Here is a 17,839-nt window from a genome sequence, read left to right on the forward strand (position 1 = left end):
GCCCCGCCCCAAAAGGGCTACAGCAGCTGGTGCCACTGCCTCCTTGCCCAACCCAACCCAACCCAACCCAACGCTCCGCTCCGCTCTCCCATGGAGCCTCTGAAAGTGCTGCTTTCGCCAAGCGGGTGCTGGCTGACGTCAGCCCCTGTGCCAGCTTCCTCCCCTCCTCGCACAGCATTCCCAGATGGAGCCTGTCCACATCTGCCATGCCTGGACAGTCACTTCCAACCTATTTGCGACCGTCCCTTGCTTCCACCGGCCCCAGCCTCTCGCGCTTCTGCCAGCACAGACAGCTTTGGGGAAGGGGGGATGAGAGGGGGCAGATAAGGTGACAAAAGCCCCAAGGAGCGCTCCAGCCGCGGAAAGAAGAGAGCTGAGCAGCGTTTTACTTCTGCTCCCCGGCACGGCTGCTCTCTGCAAGCAGGAGGGCTGCGTGCAGAGTAGGACATGGCTTCCCCCGGGACCTGCTCTCCTCTCCAACTGATCCACGCACCTGGTTAGAGGTGGGGGGAAGAGAGCAGAGGGAAGGCGATATTTCAGCCGAGGGAGCAGGGGAAAGCAAGACTAGGGTTCAGAGGCAGCTGTTCCAAGCGCTCCAGCCTGAAGCGGTCCTTGCTGCGGTGCCTCTGCGATGTCCCGGTGGTTCCCAGAGAGAATAAGACATTCCTCAAAGGTCACTTCAAGGGCACAGCGCGCACCTTCCCCATAAAAAATTCTCTTTAATCTCTCCCGCGCCTGGGCTGGCTATAAATTGGCACAGCTCATTTGAATGGAAGTGTTAACCACCCACAGCCAACAGCTTCGGTCCGGAAACAGCAGCAAGAGGATATGGTGGGAGGCCTATAAACAGCAAGCGATGCCGAGGCAGCCAACCGGGCCGCTGTTTACAGTGTCTGATAATAAAGAGAAGCCAGAGAGCAAAGGAAAAAGGCAACATATCTAAACACATTAAAAAGATGCTTTTTGGCAACCTAATTAGGACGTGGAACTCGCAAACCTGCTAGCATTAAAAATAAGCTACATGAAAGCAGGACTTATTTGCACCCGAGTACAGTGATCTTAAATGTCACATGCAGAGGTAAGCGAGGGCGTGCAGCCGTTAGGTCCTGCGTCTTCTGGCTCTCGCACCTCTTTACAGGGCAGGTTTTGTACTTAGATTTTTAGGTTTCTTTCATGGAGTGAGACACTCCAAGGCGCAGGGTCAAGCAGCCGGCCACTGCCCGACACCAAGCCCTGCAGACCGGCTGCACCATTTCACTCTGAGCAGTTCAACCACGGAGGCAGGTCGCGCTTCCTTGCCAAATCCACGGCACTCTGCCCCGCTACACTTCCTACAGCCTGCCCGCTCGTCTGCAGCTTGGGGTGCAGGATGAGAGGAGGCTGTCAAAGCCCCAGCTCGAAGTAAGCCCTGACAAGCCCCACACAAGCACAAGAAGTAGGCTGTGAAAAGCATACCTTCATCGAGCTGCTGCCAGCTGAGATGTAAAGTGGGAACTTAAATGGAATTTAATTTTCCAAAAACTCATACTGTGCTGGGCTGCGAAAAACTAGGATAAAACCACAATGGGCTCCTGAGCAAATGGAGCTGATGCAGAGCAGAGAGAGAGTGGAGGCCCTGGGTCAAGCTCAACACAACCACCTTGGGAACTCTTCATCCCTTCCAAACGGCGCCTGGTCCCAGCACCCGCAGTCGAGCGGTCCCCAGCCTCCGAGCACCCCGCAGCTTCAGTGAAGAGCTGAACAGGGCAAAGCACTTGCAGCATCTGCTGCACACCCGAGGGAGAAGCACCACCGCTGTTCCCCTCCCTTTGAACCCGGCTGTCCCAAGCAGCCGGACTCCAAGCCGCGTGAGCCTATGGTCTCAGCACAGGCAGATTCAGAGCTCAACTTCAAATCACATTTCTCTCTACTGAATTCCCTACTCTGACGTTAGATCCAACCCCAAGAAGGGCAGCAACAACTTGCTGGTGACCAGCAGCCACCAAGCACGGCCAGGTTCAGGGCACAGTAAAGCAGTCGCTGCTTCAGCCACCCATCCTGCAGTCCCTTCTACTCCTTCAACGATCTCCAAACAACTACAGAAGCAGCACAGCGTGTCCTCGTGAAAGGAGGAGAGCAAATCTCAGCCAGGCCATGTCCGACATCCCTCGCAATTCTTCGATCCGCCAATTCATGGGTCTTGTAGCTTAATCATAACTTGGGAGCGGCTGCTCTGCTCAGCAGCACAACGCACAGCCACATGAGAGGGCGAGCCAGGGCAGCTAGCCTGTCTCACAGGAGATGGTGGTTTTCTCACTGCTTGCCCTCTGCCTCCCAAGCACGTACTCAGACCTCGGTAAGGGACCTCAAGCGTTTGGCAGCACAGCTCTAGCACAGCTAGCTAGCGGCAGCCCCTGATCTGCCATTTCAGTTTCTTGATTGAGAGTTTGCAGCCTGAAGGCACAAGCCTCTTCTCTAACAGCAATTAAAGCGCATCTCCTGTCTTTCAAGCTTCCACAAAGGTGACTTTCTATTTGGGGAGGAACATTTGCCTCCCAGCCAGTTTACGTGGCAGGATGCGGCAGGATGCAGGGTCTCCGCTGCTCTGCACTGGCCAGACGCAGCGCCTGCAAATGATGCTGCACGTGGTCAGACAAAAATCGGGGTGACAGAAGGAAAGCCCCTCTCTTACTGCAGCAAGGATCTGACCCCAACGGGAAGATGGAGATGAGCGAGATCCAAAAGCAAGAAAATCTGGGATACCAGTCCTGTCCTGACAAGCATGCATCCTCAAATGTACTCAGTTATGCCCAAATTATGTGTCTTCAGGGAAGAGAGGAAAGCCTCTTCTTCCTACAGAAAGCAAAGTTCCCCCCCCATCATTAGGCAGAGAAGATGCCGGTTTCTTTCTGAGTTCAGCATAAGCAAAGAGCGCTCAGTGACTGAATTTGTGGATGGAAAGCATCAAAGAAGGGAAGACAGGACAGCTTGTTACAGGCTCCCAGGCTTCTTCGAAAGTGCCAGGGTGATAAAGTTCCAGTGCTCACAGACAGCCGAGGGACCCAAGGAGAGATCCTGTGTTTGAGACACTTACAGGCAAGTGCTAGGGAACTCATCCGGGAAGCTGCAAGGGAGAGAGGCGTCTGCGCTCAGGATTGCCTGCTCCCGAATACTGCCACACCCTGTCACCATCTGCCAGCTGCCAAAGTCTGTGGAAACGGAAGATCCGGGCAGAGAATGGTCCGCCGATCTGGGGCAGAGAGAGAGGGAGACGGCGCGATCAGTCAGGTCATTCAGCCACGTGCCTTTCACTGACGCTGGTGCCAGGGACCCGCTGGGCTGACCACCAGCAACGCCTGCGCCAGCAGCTTTGAGACTTGGGGACCAGGGTGCAACATGCAGCTCTGGCTGGGCCCCAGGCCAAGCCTTTCCTTTGAAAGCGAGGGGAGAGCCAAGCTGCCTGGGGCCGACAAAGCAGCAGGAGCGCAGCAGGAGCCGGACAGGACGTAGCCAGCAAGCAGCAGATGGCCATGCAGAACTGTGAAACCCATTAGCGAGATGCAACAGCATGTCCTGCCCTGAATCCCTCACAGATGTGGACACCGTGCTTGTACAAGGGGCATCCCCGTTCCTTGTTGTAGCTCTTAGCACATCCCAGAGCAGCGGCAAGGCCTGACGGAGAATCAAGGTTGTGACTTGGTTAGTGCTGAGAAAGACTTAGAGATCCTTGGTCTGGCAGCTGTTAGAAAGCAGATCACTCCTGAGGCATTAATGCCAGACCTGGACAGAGCCAGTCACTGCTCAAGACGTCCCCAGGGCAGCCACCCCCCCCCCAGCATCTGAAGACCTTTTCATTCCTGTGTTAGAAGAATGGACTGCACCAGAAACCAGGTGGCAAAACATCTTTAGGATAGGAGAAACAGCCAAGGGAGGATAATTGTTTGATGTATGCAACCTCCCACCAGGAAAGGAGGAAGCATGAAATCTGAGAAGTGAATCTGAGGAGTCCATCCAAAATCTCAGAGAAGAGGGCACAATCACTTGAGACGAACCCAGAGCTCTTGGCTTCTGGGGAGCAAGCAATTACTGTGCCCCGCTGCACAGCAGAGTGTACATAGCTGGAAGCACAGCCTGTGGCAGAGCTACTCAATTACACACTACCAAGATCTTCTGGATAATTTATCTGAGATCTGCTGGGCAGATAGCAGTGCACCAGCTCCAGCTCTGCTGGGCCAGGTACTTGCACGCTGTCTTCACAGCTAAGAATAGCAGTGGCGCACTGCAGCTGCTCCCCAAGAGACCAGGAGAACAGCTAGAAAGACAGGATCTCCCACAGCAAGAAGGACCTCAGCGAGACTGGAAGGCAAGGGTGGAGGGAGATGCACAGTGGGAAACCTATTTGCAATCTCGATCTGATTCCAAGCCTGCCATTTAACTAGTCTGATCAATACCGCCAAGTTTGAGAAGTCTGAAATGCAGTCCTGAGCTGGCTGCACAAGCGGAGAAGGGGACGTCACACAGCTCCTTGCATGTCAGCTTCCCATCACAGTGCTAACGTTCCCGCAGCTGCAGCTTGGGGGTAACACCACTGTCTGGAAGTTCAGGCTCTGGAAAGGCATCACAGCAGAAAATGGGAAGAGCAGAGCTTCACCTGCCGTGTATAGCTCTTGTTCTCTGGTTGCTCGATGACTGAGGAGTGAGGTTCAGAGAGGTGCTGCGAGCATTAAGTATTGGGAGAACGCCTTCTTGCAAAAAGGTGTTTTTCCTAGAGCATGTAACACTGTAGTCAGAATGAGGGCATTTCATTGAAAGCAGAACTGCAGCATACACTCTTAGAAAGACCTTTTGGAGATCAGACAGGGATAACCTTCCCTGGGATGCAAGGAATTCGTAAGGGAAAGGGCTCAGCTGTTCAGTGACATCTACCCCTCTCCCCGCCTTTGGAAGATAAAGCCAAGGAAGTCACCGTGATGGACGAGAACAGGCAGAGCATTTGGGCCCAGAGCACGGTGCCGTGCTGGAAGCACAGTGGGAACAGTGCAGGAAGCCAGGGAGAAGCATAGAGGAACACTGCTTCAGTGCAGAGGGAAGAGGAGGATGTCACCTCCCTGAGAGTACAGCACAGCCAGACAGGAAAAACAGGACTGTCACACGCAGTTACAAGAATTTGAGCTAAAACCGTAAAGAGGTCTGTAGGCAATGGGCTTGGGCTGAAAGTAGACAGGGACATCATTGCTGCCAGAAAAGTAATGGGTTGTTGAACAGAGGATAGGTTTGGGGCCAGGCAGAAACAAAGGTTTTGAAGAGAGAGACTCTGGATGGCAGAGGGGGGCTTGGACTATGGCAGGATCTCCAGGTGAAGGTGAAGAGAACCGAGCAGAGCTCTGCAGTTCTCGCAAAGGGAAAGTAGTATCAGGAGTCTGCCTAGGAGACTATGCCCCCGTGGCAAGCGAAGGAACAAGACATGATCCAGGGCCCCAGGGACAGTAAAAATGTCCCTCTGCCCAGTATCATCAACCACGCTGGCCAGATGAGTCTGTGCTAAAGAAGGTGAGCAGAAAATTCTTTCCTGCTTTGGGTGTATAGCCTCAGCTTCCAGCCGCTGGTCACCTTCCATGGTTGTCAGCTAAGATTAGACTGATCTTACACCGCCTCTTGGAGGTGGATCAAGTAATCTCTTGAATCCTTTCTTGGACAGGCTGATAAAAGCGTCATGTACCTCCTGCAAGACTGACTCTCAGAGGCTCTCTAGCTCTCTAAACCTTCCTGGGGTCCCCAACCCTGTCAAGCAGCTGTGCAAACTTAGTCAAGTTACATCTAACCTAATAGCACAGGAGCCTAGGAGTTCAAGGCAGCCAATTCTGTGGCTTGCCTCCAGGCAGCAGAATAAACACTTGTCAATTAATTGAATAAACTGATTAACTCTGCAATGAGTCCAGGTCATCCCTCTCCTGGCTTAGATATTTGAGCCTAGCCAGCAGAGCTAAGATATCGTGGCAGACCTTCCCCTCTATCCCCAACGCCGTCTCAAGGGAGGCCCCTGAGGAAGTGTCACAACCAACAAGCATCTTGAACAGCCTCGAGAGACAGCAGGGGCCAGGGCTGGGTGAGACAGGCAGGGAAGGCATGGCATGGGAAATCCTGCGTTTGCACTGCAAGGGCAGCAGAGCTTCTTAAAAGCTGAGCTTGGCTTGAGACCAAGACCATATCTCTAGGGTGATTGTATCCCAGTGCAATCCAGTAAATGCTAAAGGTGAAAGTCTTCTTGTTCTTCAGTCTACCCCTGAAGGCTCCTTGTAAAGTCTTGCTGCAGAGGCCCAAAAAGGGCTTCGGTGCAAGTTGGGGCTGCTGGGGCACCAGGACCAGTCCCCAAGCCTGTAAGAACAGGTTTGCAACACGTTACAGCCATGCCAGAGGCTGGCTAGCTGCGAGGGCAGCGTGGAGGGTCTTGGGAAGCAGCTGGACGACTACAGCAAAGCCGATGTGGTTAAGAGAGATGAGATACAGCAAGTCTTCAAGTCACTGTCTCTGCCACAGACATCTAATGGCAGACAGAAAGAGAATGAAAGTGAGCTTCACACACCCGCCTCTTCAGGTCCACGAGTGGGAAGAAACTCCCTCAAAAGTGCAAGATTAACAAAATTAGATTAGCAAAACAGAGATGAGCTGCAAGCTGTTCCTTCACACAAGGAAGGACCTCTAGCAGGCCACAAACTGGCAACTCCTAGCCTGGAACGGTTCCTTTTAATTAGGTCAGTACTTCCCATGCAACATGCTGCACAAGATAGAGTATTTCAGAGCACACGAACACTCGCTTACCAGAGGAGAGCCAATACTGGAGGCAGAGCAACAGTCAGGGATCCTTCCCTTTCTTAATACGTAATTGAGACGAGTGCCAAGTGCCCAGCAGCTAGGCTCTCATCCTGCCCTGTGCCACCTCCGCTCACCTGACATATTTCTACACACCTAGGACTATTTGGGAAGCAGCTCATTTGCCAGCATATGCTCTGTGCCTCAAATTGAAGCGTTAAGTAGGTACTGTACGCGCAGACAGACTGTGGCAACCTGGAGTAAAGGGCAGCCCTTCCCACCTTTGCGTGGGAAATGTTGGCAAGGAGTACTTGGCAGAGCGCTGTACTGAGAGCCCTGGCTGAATCCCAGGCAGCTATCTACAGGCTGTTTTAAGTGCTGTAACAGCCTAAGCAGCCAGTCCTCTGCGAGCACAACCATTTTTGATTGCAGCACAGTCATGTGCCAGCCAGCAAGCACATTTTGTGGCATAGTCGTGCAGTAATTCCAGAAAACATTCCTGTAAACAATTCCTGTCCTGCTGCGGTCGCTATCCCAAGTTGTCACATCGCAGATACACCTTCCAAGCCAGGTGGCTGTAAGGAGCAAGACACGTAGTGCGCATGCAGTCTTATCACTACCAACAAAACACCCGAAGCCAAGGGACAGCAGCTTCCCTGTCCCTCTCTGCGCTCACTGCACTCCCTCCAGACCCACACCTGAACCGCCTGCAGCCCTTAAGGTAAGGCAGTTCTCTGTGACTGTTGACCAAAGGAGATCCTCCACAATTTAACTCTTGCAGATCTCGACTCTTCGGATCACAGTACTTTGGATTTCATTTAATTGACTTAGTGAAAGCACATTCAACCAAAGATTATCCAGCTGCTAATCCACATTAGTGCTATGTGCACACACACTAAATCCCTGACACAGATACAGGGTTTTTCTGCAGTCATGGGACGCTTAGACTATTAGTGTCAAATGCAAACACAGGACATGGTTTGCAAGCCGCTACCCACTCGCACACAGGGAGTTCAATTCAATGCACGCTATCTGCCATACTCAGAGCTCTCCGTTTGTAGAACAACAAACACCTTGTCCTGCTCTGCAAATAATCTATGCAGTATCTTCATGCATGTTTGCCCTCAGCAGATGTGATCTTACCATTGCATTGGGATAAGCTAGGAAGACTGCTAGGAATTTGCCTTTGTACTGCTTTGCCTAACAAGAACTGTCCCGGGATTTACAGGTACCCAGGACCTCTGGATCACAGCAGGACTCAGGAGGCAGGCTTGCGAGACGATGGCAGCAGCAGACTGCTGACGTGGCCCGTCCAGGAGAGGGGCTCGGCTCCCACCCGCTGACTCAACACTTGTGACTCCTTCCTTTAGGACACCCCAGTTCCCCTCCCAGGCCCTGCTCATCTCCCTCTGCCGGCTTGCCTTCCCATTCCCTCCAGAGCTCCCCTGCCTGCCAGCACACAGGCTGAACTGAACTTAACTACCTGAAGGGTGCCTGCTGGCATTTTACAAGCAACCATTTCTCCTCAACTGCTGCTGCAGTGGTTAAGTGTTTTGTTGCTATGGCCACACAGCCAGAGGATTAGGAAGTCAAGTACAGTAGTTTCTTCATCTTAACAGCCTTGGCTGTTAACCTGCCAGCAGCACTGTAGAGATAAAGGTATTTTTGGCATCCTGATCAGTCTCTGTGCTCCAGCCTTTCCATCCTAGTCCCACCATTTTTCAGGGGGTGAAGGAACAGAATTTACGTCTTCCTTCCATCACAGATACACTCCTTCTCCACCCAAAATGGGACTCTTCCTTCAGGATGGAAAATGGTGGCTGAAGGTACTGTGATAATCCATTACCTGCATGGAGCTCACCAGACAAATTCAGACGAACATAGTCCAAGCAGGGAGACCAAAGCCAAGTGGGGTGACATAACCTCTCTCTCTGGAGAAAACATACCATGTCCAGGCCCCAAAAAGTGCAAGCCATGTCAGCGTCTGACAAGGCAACGCATTGCTCAAGTCCTTAGCTAGCAGAGCTGTTAGCAGTGTTACCCCAGGGAAGGCAGGCAGGGCAGTCTGACTGATCTGGCAATGGACTAGGAGGCAAAGGAGCATGAGTGTGCCAGAAGACTTGGTTTGAAAGAGCAGCTCAGTTCAGCTGTTGCCTTGACAATTCCACCCACTCCCTAGGGTGGAAGGGTCTAGGTCTCTATTATTATTTCCTCCAGCCTGCACACCAAGAAGAGCAGGGCAAACCTAGGTGACTCCAGAGACGGAGAGCATACAGGTGTATGGTCTCCACCCAGCACAAGTGTAGCAGGCTAACCATCTTTGCGTGCAGCTGATTTCACCACTTTGGCTTCACAACTCATTCCCTTCTTCTGTCCCCTTGGTTCCAGGCTGTGCAAGGGGTTTGCTCCCCCTTTTATCCCCTATTCCCCCATCATGTACTTTTTTCTAGCCCAGCCTTTCACAGTGCCTTGTTCACAAAAGTTAACAGGGATTGGGAGTGGACTGGTGCAACCTTGCTGTGTTGAAGGGTTATAAAGGCTTTGTGCCATGGTAGAAGATATCATAAAGGTCAGAAAAATGTTTATGGCGGAATTCACAGAACGTTTACCTCTTACAGTGACAGAATACTGCAACTCCTTCTCAGGGATATTTATTGGGCATAGGAAAAAGCCACCCCCAGGGACTCTGGCCTGGAAGTAACAAGCTTCCCCACCATGCTTGCCTGCTGCCTCAAGCCCTGGGGGTGCCAGTTCTGAACACCTAACACCAATGGGCACTAATCACCCAAAAGCTTATAGACACGTCATCCAGACACAGCCAGAGGAAAGATAATTGCTGGCTTTACCAACTCTGAGCCCCTGGAACGCAAATCCCAGGGACTGTGTGCTCAGCCCCTTCCCGTGGTGCTCTTCCGCCTACTCCGTTTCTCTTCTTCGCTCTCGCAGAGTCCGGCTGAAGCATTATAAACCGCTTCTTCCACAGCATTGCTGCAAGCTCACCACCAGCCCAGCACTGAACGGCCTCTCAAGTCTTGGGAATGGCATGAGATCACACACAGGAGTTATGGCATTACCGTCATGAACAAAAGCAGCCCCCAAGACAAGCTGCTTTCTCTGCTGTATTTTCTTCTCTTCTCGGGAGATTTATTTCATCTTACAGAGAATGTAGAGGTGGGCCCCAGCAACAACTCAGAAACATCCTATTGATCTCTTTCCCCAGGGAGAACAGTTAGCATCATTTATGAAAACTGTCAGACAGTGATTTTTCTTTGGAATCAAGAAACTTGGTAAGAAAGTCTTACAAATTTTCAATGCTTTACTTGTTTGTCATTTTATTTTCCACGTGATGAGAGAGTACTAAAATTTGGCTGGTGGCTGTTTTTGAAGGGAATCACTAGAAAAAGACTCATCGGAAAGCCTGCAGAGACTACACAAGTGTTTGATGCTGCTAACAGCAACCTCTTAGCTAAGAGCCTCTTTATCCCCTGTCGGCCTAAACACATGGTGTTTGCTCCACAGGCTCTGCTCTTTCTTCCCTAGCCTCGCTCACCACTCTGCTTTGCCCTACCACAGCATCAGACTCCAGAAGGGTGCCAGAATATCCTTTGTTATGGCATGAGATCAGGCTCAGGTCCAGGGTCCTCATTCCCCGGTTGCCCAGCGGGAACACACAGCCTTCCAGGCGAAATCCTTTGCGCTGGCACGGCGCTCGCAGCTTGCTCCCAACTTGCTCCCAGCGGATTCTACCTCTGCTTTGCCACCAGCACCCAGAGTTTTTCCACCCTGCAGCGTCAGGAAGGTCAGCAGGTGGAAAGGGGGACAGGATAGATGCAGAATGAGGTCTGCTTGGTTTGAAAGGCTTCCTCCCCCACACAACACAGCCACTTCAAACCCCTGTGGATGCATTTGACAGAGAAAGTGCTGTGAGCTCCAAACATGCAGGATGCAGAGATGCCGGAGCTCGTGGAGTTGAGGCATGCGCTGAGGACAGGCAGAACAAACACCTAGCTGTTATCGGCACTGTTTCTCACTCCTCTAAATGGGCTGAGGCAGGAGTTTCTGTGTTTAATGGCCAGCACTTCACACAAGGTCAGGCTAGACAGGAACAGGCGTCCTGAGGCCTGTTTGCAGATACAAACCCATGTGCTCCAGGGTTCTCAGAGCCACAGAAGTGCAGCCCTGCACTCTCCTTACCAGACACTCATTTTGCTGAGAAATGCTCTACTCCGTCCCATCTCACCTGGATCTGGGCACTTCCAGTGGGCTGCTTCCAATCCTCAGGAAGTTATCAGAATGGGTTGATGAGGAGGAGCTGGAGGACTTGACTTCGACCATCCCTGCAGAAGGCAGCCTGTCTTCAGACTGCTGTGCCCTGCTCCAGAGCATGGCTTGTGGTGACGATGCACAGCTCTTCCTCCTGTGGGATGGAGGACTTGGGTGACAAAGCTGGCTTTCCCACACACTCCAACTAGGAAGCCTTTCCACAACAGGCTGGATTTTACCCCAGAAGCTACAAGCTCTTGTTCCCAGTGAACCTGCCCTCCTCCCTCCCAAGGAACCATGAGTCACGGGTAACCGCTCAGTGACGGGGGTACACTGAACTCAACCCATCTTAGCCCATTCTTTTATAGAACACCATCCACGTGACCTGGAAATCAAGAGACAGGAGAATGCATCAGCCCACACACATACAGTGATTGCTTTGTTTAGTCTAGCTGTAAAAATGCCTCAAGCAAGGGGCCTCCCAGCAGGGAAAGACCATTTCAATCTGCTCTAAACTCTACGAAGTGTATCAGCCAAGGAGCTCAGCCCAGGTGGGCGTTCGTGCGCACTGATGAGGGTGACAGGGACACACCACCAGTGTTATTTTCCCTTTTAGTGATTCCCTTCAGGCACCGCTGACCACACTTCTGACCATGTGCACAGAGCTGACAATCACTCCAGATGTAGGCGCGTTTCAGCCCTCTCCCTGTCTGTGCCGACAGCCCAGAACTGCTCTGGCTTCTTTTCCAGCCAGCACATTCAGGCTTGGGTGCGATTCACTGTCCATTGCTGCGTCAGGCCTTAGCTCACAGCACCATCCAGCTACATGCCAAACAGGCACACGTATTTGGGACTAATTCACATCACTGCTGCTCCACGTTCAGATTTCCTTTCTTACATCAGTTTTTTTTGTGGAAGAGTCCCAAGAATTTTTCCCCTTCCAAAACCACAGTGAATTGGACAAAGACCTCCCTATGTGCACAAGTAAAAAGGAAAAGTCTAAAGCAGACAAACTCAAGGAGAAAAGATGCTGTTCTTTCTGGAATCTGGAAGGGCATCTCAGCTTTGACTGAGATCTCGAGCACTGTCAGCAAGTGCAGCTAAAGACAGGCTCATTGTACAGTGGAAAGCACGATATCCTCTCTTCATTTCTTGAAGGTGTCCACCCTCAAACATCACACCACAGCCTCTCTCAAGCATTATTTATCTCATGTTATCATAGCTGCCAACATCTCCAAGCACAGCTTGCAGAAACAGGCTTGTTTCAAGCTAAAAACCAAATGACTCTCCCTGCAAGGAGACCTCGAGGCCACCTGTTTTCAGGACAACACAATGAAGCACATCCCCTCCCCACTCACGCTACGCACAGTCCAGCTCACCCAGCTTGTAGCAAGCCCTACCTGTTCTCCAGACTACACAGCCACAACAGCCTGCAGCAAGACATCCGAGAGCAGTCCCCTCACTAAGCACTCATGGCAAGGCTCACAACCTTCCCTTTCCCAAGCTCATGCCCACAGCATGGGCCCAAACCATCCCCATGGTAGCAGCAGCTAGCCCCAACACAGCCTGATGTCTCCAACAAGGAATGAAAGCAAACCAGAGTTAGAAAACACGTCACAAAATCAAGCCCTGATACACCCAAGTGCAACAGATCTCTTCCAGCATGCTCTGGCCGCTTCACATCTTGTGAAAATCACGTGTAGGTTTTGTGCTGCAGGATCTCATCTGTATGTCCTGAGCACTCAGAGCAACGTAAATGCTTCCAGTTTACTACCCTGCAGCCAGGCAAGTGGAAAGTTGTCCTCTACTTGCTGCAGTCACTTTGCTGTGGATAGGTAGGGTCTGTGTGTTAAAAAGGACTCTGCGCTGCTTACTTGGCAAACGCGGTTTGGGACTCCCCATCTCCATTTTGTGATTCTGCAGAAAGATTCTCTCTTCCCCTCTTCAGCATTTTATAAATTGAATCACAATGTGCTTTAGAAAGGCTGCTGCCCCTAGCATGGCTGCAGGCTCAGTCCCAGAGGACTTCCAACTGCCTCCAGCACAACCCAGATTTAATTTAAAATAATTGCAATATAAAATAGCATTTTCACATGTGCTGAGGGAGAAGAGAGAAAAATTAAACTGAGAGGGGCAACCCTACAGCAAAGTTCTGAAATCCCCAAACAGCACCAGAAACTCCACAAGCAAGCACAACGCCCACCCCAGAGCAGCAGAGTTGCCAGACACCTTCCCCAGTCCCCGCTTCCAGCCAGCCACCAACATCCCCAGGCAAGTCCTATGAGACCTTCTACCAATAGGGAGCACTGACAATTTCATATTCTCCCCCAGAAGTATCTCTAAGCAGCGCTGCAGGCAGCAACCTGCTTTCAGCTCACACACCTCGTGCTGTTAGAGGGGCTGAAGTTTAGAGGGGATTCTTGGCCACCCAGCCCACCTACCACTAACTGCAGACACTCCCCTGTATAATCTCTTCCATAAACTGATTAAGCTTCATTTTAGGGCAGCTAAACTGCCTCCACTTTTCCCTGGGGAGGCTGATGCCAAATGTCATTTTTGTCGTAGTTTGGAATCATCTTTTAAAAGTAACGAAATCCTTTTGTGGATGAAGTTTAACAGTGAAACTGGTGAAAATGGAACAAAGCTGCTTTACTCTCATCAAGGGACAAACTTCAGGAGCATCCCCGCAGGAGCATCCCCGCAGGAGCCTGACAGTCTTTAACATGGGGCGGTCTCCAATTTTTGGTGCAGAAGTTCTGTAGCACAAGTTGCAGCAAAGCCTCTCACAGCCAAATTCCTCTTTCCACCATAAGGAACCCATGCCAAAGAGAGCAGACCCGGAGAGCGAGGGACTTCAGAAATAGCTTTTCTACTGTGCTCAGAGCCTGCGCCTTTTGTTCTGCAGCCCATTGAGTGGTTATCTCCTCACCATGCTGCTTGAGCCTGCGCTCCTGCTGGCATCAGCTCCACTGCTTCATAGGTGAAGCTCCCAGCTGCTCCAGGGGAACTTTCCATCCCCAGGGAGAAGTCACTGCTCAGACTTGTGGTGCTGCCTCGGTCTCTCTGCTCTAGAGAAAACAAAACAGAGCTACCTGAAGACCATCTCGATCTTGCTCACTTTCTCTTCCTTTAAGCAATACACTTCCCACGTGCCCTGGGGCCGCATTCTTGTGAGGCCCCAAGGAAAGCATACCCATTTGTAGTCACCTGATGCTGGGAACCCAAGCCCCCAAGCGATCAACCATTACCAGCACCCAGGGGTGCTGATGCTCGGCAGCAGCACTCACTGAGCATGCAGATCTCTTCCAGGGTGAAGCCAGGTGGCAAACTCTTCCTTCTGGGGAAGGAAAGACAAAGTTACCTCAGCCACGCTTCAGGGCTGCGTGGAAGCTGGCCATAGCCAGATCTCTGTAGCACCCAGCAGATCAGAGTGGTGGGGAAGTTAGCTGTGGAGGGGCAGAGGGGAGGGGATGGGGCTGGTGTGCAGTATCCGACCCTCCTAACAGTCCCAGCCCACACACCCTGTGCTTTGAGAGGGTGGCAACAGGCTGCCGGCAGACATGTGCTTATTCAGAGCCTCCAGGGTGAGCTTTGTTTCTTTCTGACCCTCCTGAAACAGGAAGGGGTTAATGCTTAGCGGTCTGTTAAAAACCAGCCACCCCCGCTCCCCCCAGCAGTGCCTCACGGAGCTTGCTGCACAGCCTGCTTGAGCCAGAGCACACATCTCTGGGTTCATCCGTGCTACAGCAGCCACGGACAGTCATTAAGCAGAAAGCATGTTTCAGCATGGACAGTTTTTCAGAGCACAATGTGGCACCTCGCAAGCCTTGGCCCCATTTTGCAGCCTTCAGAGTTGCAGAATAAATTAAAGAAAACTGGGCTAGGACACCAGGGCTTCTGTCTCCCCAAAGGAACAGCACTAACAAGCTCCCGGGCTCTGCAGCCCATGCAGCAGCAGGCACAGGCTCCTTACCTCTGTGACTTCACAGCAGAGAACTCTTCAGAGGTGATGTGCTTCAGAAAATTGAAGCAGAAAAAGAAAATCTGAGCAAAGGGAGAGAGAAGAGCGGTTCAGGAATGAACCCGAGGCTCCATGCAGCCTCTTATCTTGCTGGGGAGGTGCTGGCAGGAAGGAGATAGCAAGAAATCTGCAGCTACCAGCCTCCAACGCGCCATGGGCTGCCACCATCCCATCCTGGGCCTTCTCTTACACGTTAAACTGACCCTCTGTTCCCTGTCACGGGGAGGCCCGGAAAGGAAGGTGTATGACAAGTCTCCTTATCAATGCCTTGCACACATGCCGCAAGCACACGGCAGGTACTTATGCCATCAGTGCAGAAGGGAAAAGAGATGGCCCCCAGCAGCTGCTTATACACCCAGGCAAGCAGCAGACCCAGCAGGACTAGCAGGGTTAGAGCTGCATGCTCCACAGCTGTATCACACCTGGAAGCATGCGGTACCTGCAGCGTCCGTGGTTCCAAGCTCGTGCCCTGCCACGCACCAGTCTGCTCTGCGGCATTCACCCTGCTGTGCCTCTGCCACCCCATCTACCTGCACAGAGCTGAGCCCTTCTCCTCCTGCAGAGGGGAGCAGGGAGTGCTAGAGGCAGCCATGCACCCCCTCTCCTGTTGGAGCTACCGACTCCGCCCTTGGCCAAGCAGGCACCAGAGCAGAGCAGAGCTGCCAGGCTCGAGCCAGCAGAGCTCTGGGAAAGGAATGAATGGGAGGAACGATACTAACAGAGGGGCCCTGGACCCCTGAAAGATGGAAGATAGGCCAGGGTCCCGGCTCTGCTCTTCAGAGGCAGGGGATTCCCTAGAGAGGTTAGAGTCTGAGGAGCAGGGGATTAGCAACAGGGTTAGACATACTCCCCACCTCTTGATTTCTATCCAAAAATGATATTGCAGTGTACTGCAACTATAGTCAGAGCAATCATTTTTTGCTGTTAAACAATGAAAGATTTGAATAGAATTAGTTCCACTTATCTTAACTGCCTCCCAGACCCATCTGTGCACCCACAGATACACCCTGCAAATACACACACTGGAACCAGCACAAGCCATGAGCCTGCAATGACATGCAAGCCACATGCAGCTGCAGCACCCAGGCAGGAGGGCTGGCACCCAGGGCAAGCACACAAGACTGTACAGCTTTATTTCCACGCTCCCAGGAGTCACGCGCCTTAAGCACCCCTTCTCATTGCTGAGCTGAATAGCAAGTCCTAGCACCCTTTCACCAGGGGCCTGAACACTAACGGCACAGCAGGGGAACTGGCAGGACTGACACCCACCAATCAAACTGTAGCCTGACAGAAAAGCATTCCTACACCTTATGCATCAGGAAGTGATGGGGCAAGGCTCCTACCTCATGTTTCCAGCACCTGAACAATCTTTTTAGAGCCCAGCCAGACCACTGATAGTACCAGAAGCAGGCAGTGAATGCTGCCACCGTAAACAAGTACCCTGAGAACAAAAAGCAGTGCTCAGCCACTGCCCCAGACCAGACACTCACCTCTTCTCCTTTACTGAGTCGATCGACTAACATGTGCCTGGAAAGAGAGCAAGGGAAGCTCAGTCACAAGCTGGAAGCCAGAATCAGCAGAAGAGCACGAGCTGTCAAGAATGGTCAGATGCCTGAGCCTCCAGGTAAAAAAAGGCATCAGCCCCTCTTGTCACAGCTCATTGGGAGCTGCCCCAACATCCACCTTTGGTTGTGAGCAAACATCAAAGATGACCCCCTGAAGGCTTCTCCCCTGCTGCGCAGGGATGCATATGCAAGTAAAACTTAGTGTGCCTACCCAAAGAGAAACCAGTCATAGGCCACTGTCAGGTAGAGAATCTCAGATGGCTCCAAGGACGCGTGGATCAGCCCATCCTGCAAAGCAAATGAGAACAGCCTTCAGGCAGCAGCCCTGGGGATCAGGACTTGGGAATTCATGGTCTACTGAAAACTGTCATGGTGATCCATGGTGAGCATCTCGCTCTACCTGCCTGTGATACCGTGTCTGATGGCAGGACAGCATGTTGGGCTCCACATCAAAGCCAATCCACACCCTCTCTGAAGCCAAGATAGTCAAAAGGAACGTTAACTGTTCCGCCACCACTTCCTGGTGACACAGTCACTCACCCTCCAAGCAATCACCCCCAGAAGCAGAGCAGGTCAGCCAGGTACTCACAGCCCATAAGGAGAGGCGCAATAAGGAGATGAAGAGAGGAGTTCGATCCCAGCCGGATATACAGTGCACCAGGAGCCCGCTGTCATCTGTTCCAGGCAGGGGTAGGAAGGAGAAGGAAAAAAAGGATGTTGCAACAAGAGCAATGACTTTTCTTTATGGTAAATCTGTAGAGACAAGCTACCCTCCATCCCCACAGCCCAGGCTCAAGAGCAGAGCTCAGCCACCAAGCCAGAACATTTTGTCTTGAATAGAGCAGCCAACAAATTGCTCAGTGTCCTGGGTTGTCAGCAGCCCCAGCTGATGTGCTGTCCTGGTCCTGACACCTGCTCAGGACATGAAGTCACTAGGTATGAACATCACTTTGCTACCCAGAAGATATACCTACCCAGTTGCAACCCACTATCACAATCTATCCCCACATCAGAGAGAAACCTGCTCCAACTGAACACTTTTTCAGTCTCACTGACCTTCCTACTGATACACATTGAGCAGAGGCACGCACAGGGCACAACTCCTGTGCTCTCCAGAAAATTCGCAGTGTGTCCCAACACAACTACTGCAGCAGAGTCTGTAGTTGGCCGTGCTGGCGGGGCCAGCCACCGCGTTTGTCTG

At 52.0% G+C, this 17,839-nt stretch overlaps 1 protein-coding gene across 2 annotated transcripts in view; it reads right to left on the reverse strand.

Moving 5' to 3' along the window:
* MTMR14 (myotubularin related protein 14) overlaps positions 1 to 17,839 on the reverse strand; it is a 28,530-nt gene that overhangs the window by 485 nt on the left and 10,206 nt on the right. Inside the window, exons 9-16 of one of the 2 annotated variants that reach the window (XM_019473443.1) lie at positions 17,228 to 17,313; positions 16,850 to 16,926; positions 16,564 to 16,600; positions 15,026 to 15,096; positions 14,340 to 14,389; positions 13,982 to 14,120; positions 11,030 to 11,206; positions 3,074 to 3,229 (exon numbers count right to left, since the gene is read on the reverse strand). In XM_019473443.1, coding sequence (XP_019328988.1) covers positions 3,074 to 3,229; positions 11,030 to 11,206; positions 13,982 to 14,120; positions 14,340 to 14,389; positions 15,026 to 15,096; positions 16,564 to 16,600; positions 16,850 to 16,926; positions 17,228 to 17,313 — 793 coding nt within the window. The remainder of the gene's footprint in view (positions 1 to 3,073; positions 3,230 to 11,029; positions 11,207 to 13,981; positions 14,121 to 14,339; positions 14,390 to 15,025; positions 15,097 to 16,563; positions 16,601 to 16,849; positions 16,927 to 17,227; positions 17,314 to 17,839) is intronic. The other variant, XM_019473444.1, reaches the window with a different exon arrangement.

The sequence above is a fragment of the Aptenodytes forsteri genome, unplaced genomic scaffold, assembly GCF_000699145.1.
Source record: "Aptenodytes forsteri isolate BGI_AS27 unplaced genomic scaffold, ASM69914v1 Scaffold53, whole genome shotgun sequence".
Lineage (NCBI taxonomy): Eukaryota > Metazoa > Chordata > Aves > Sphenisciformes > Spheniscidae > Aptenodytes > Aptenodytes forsteri.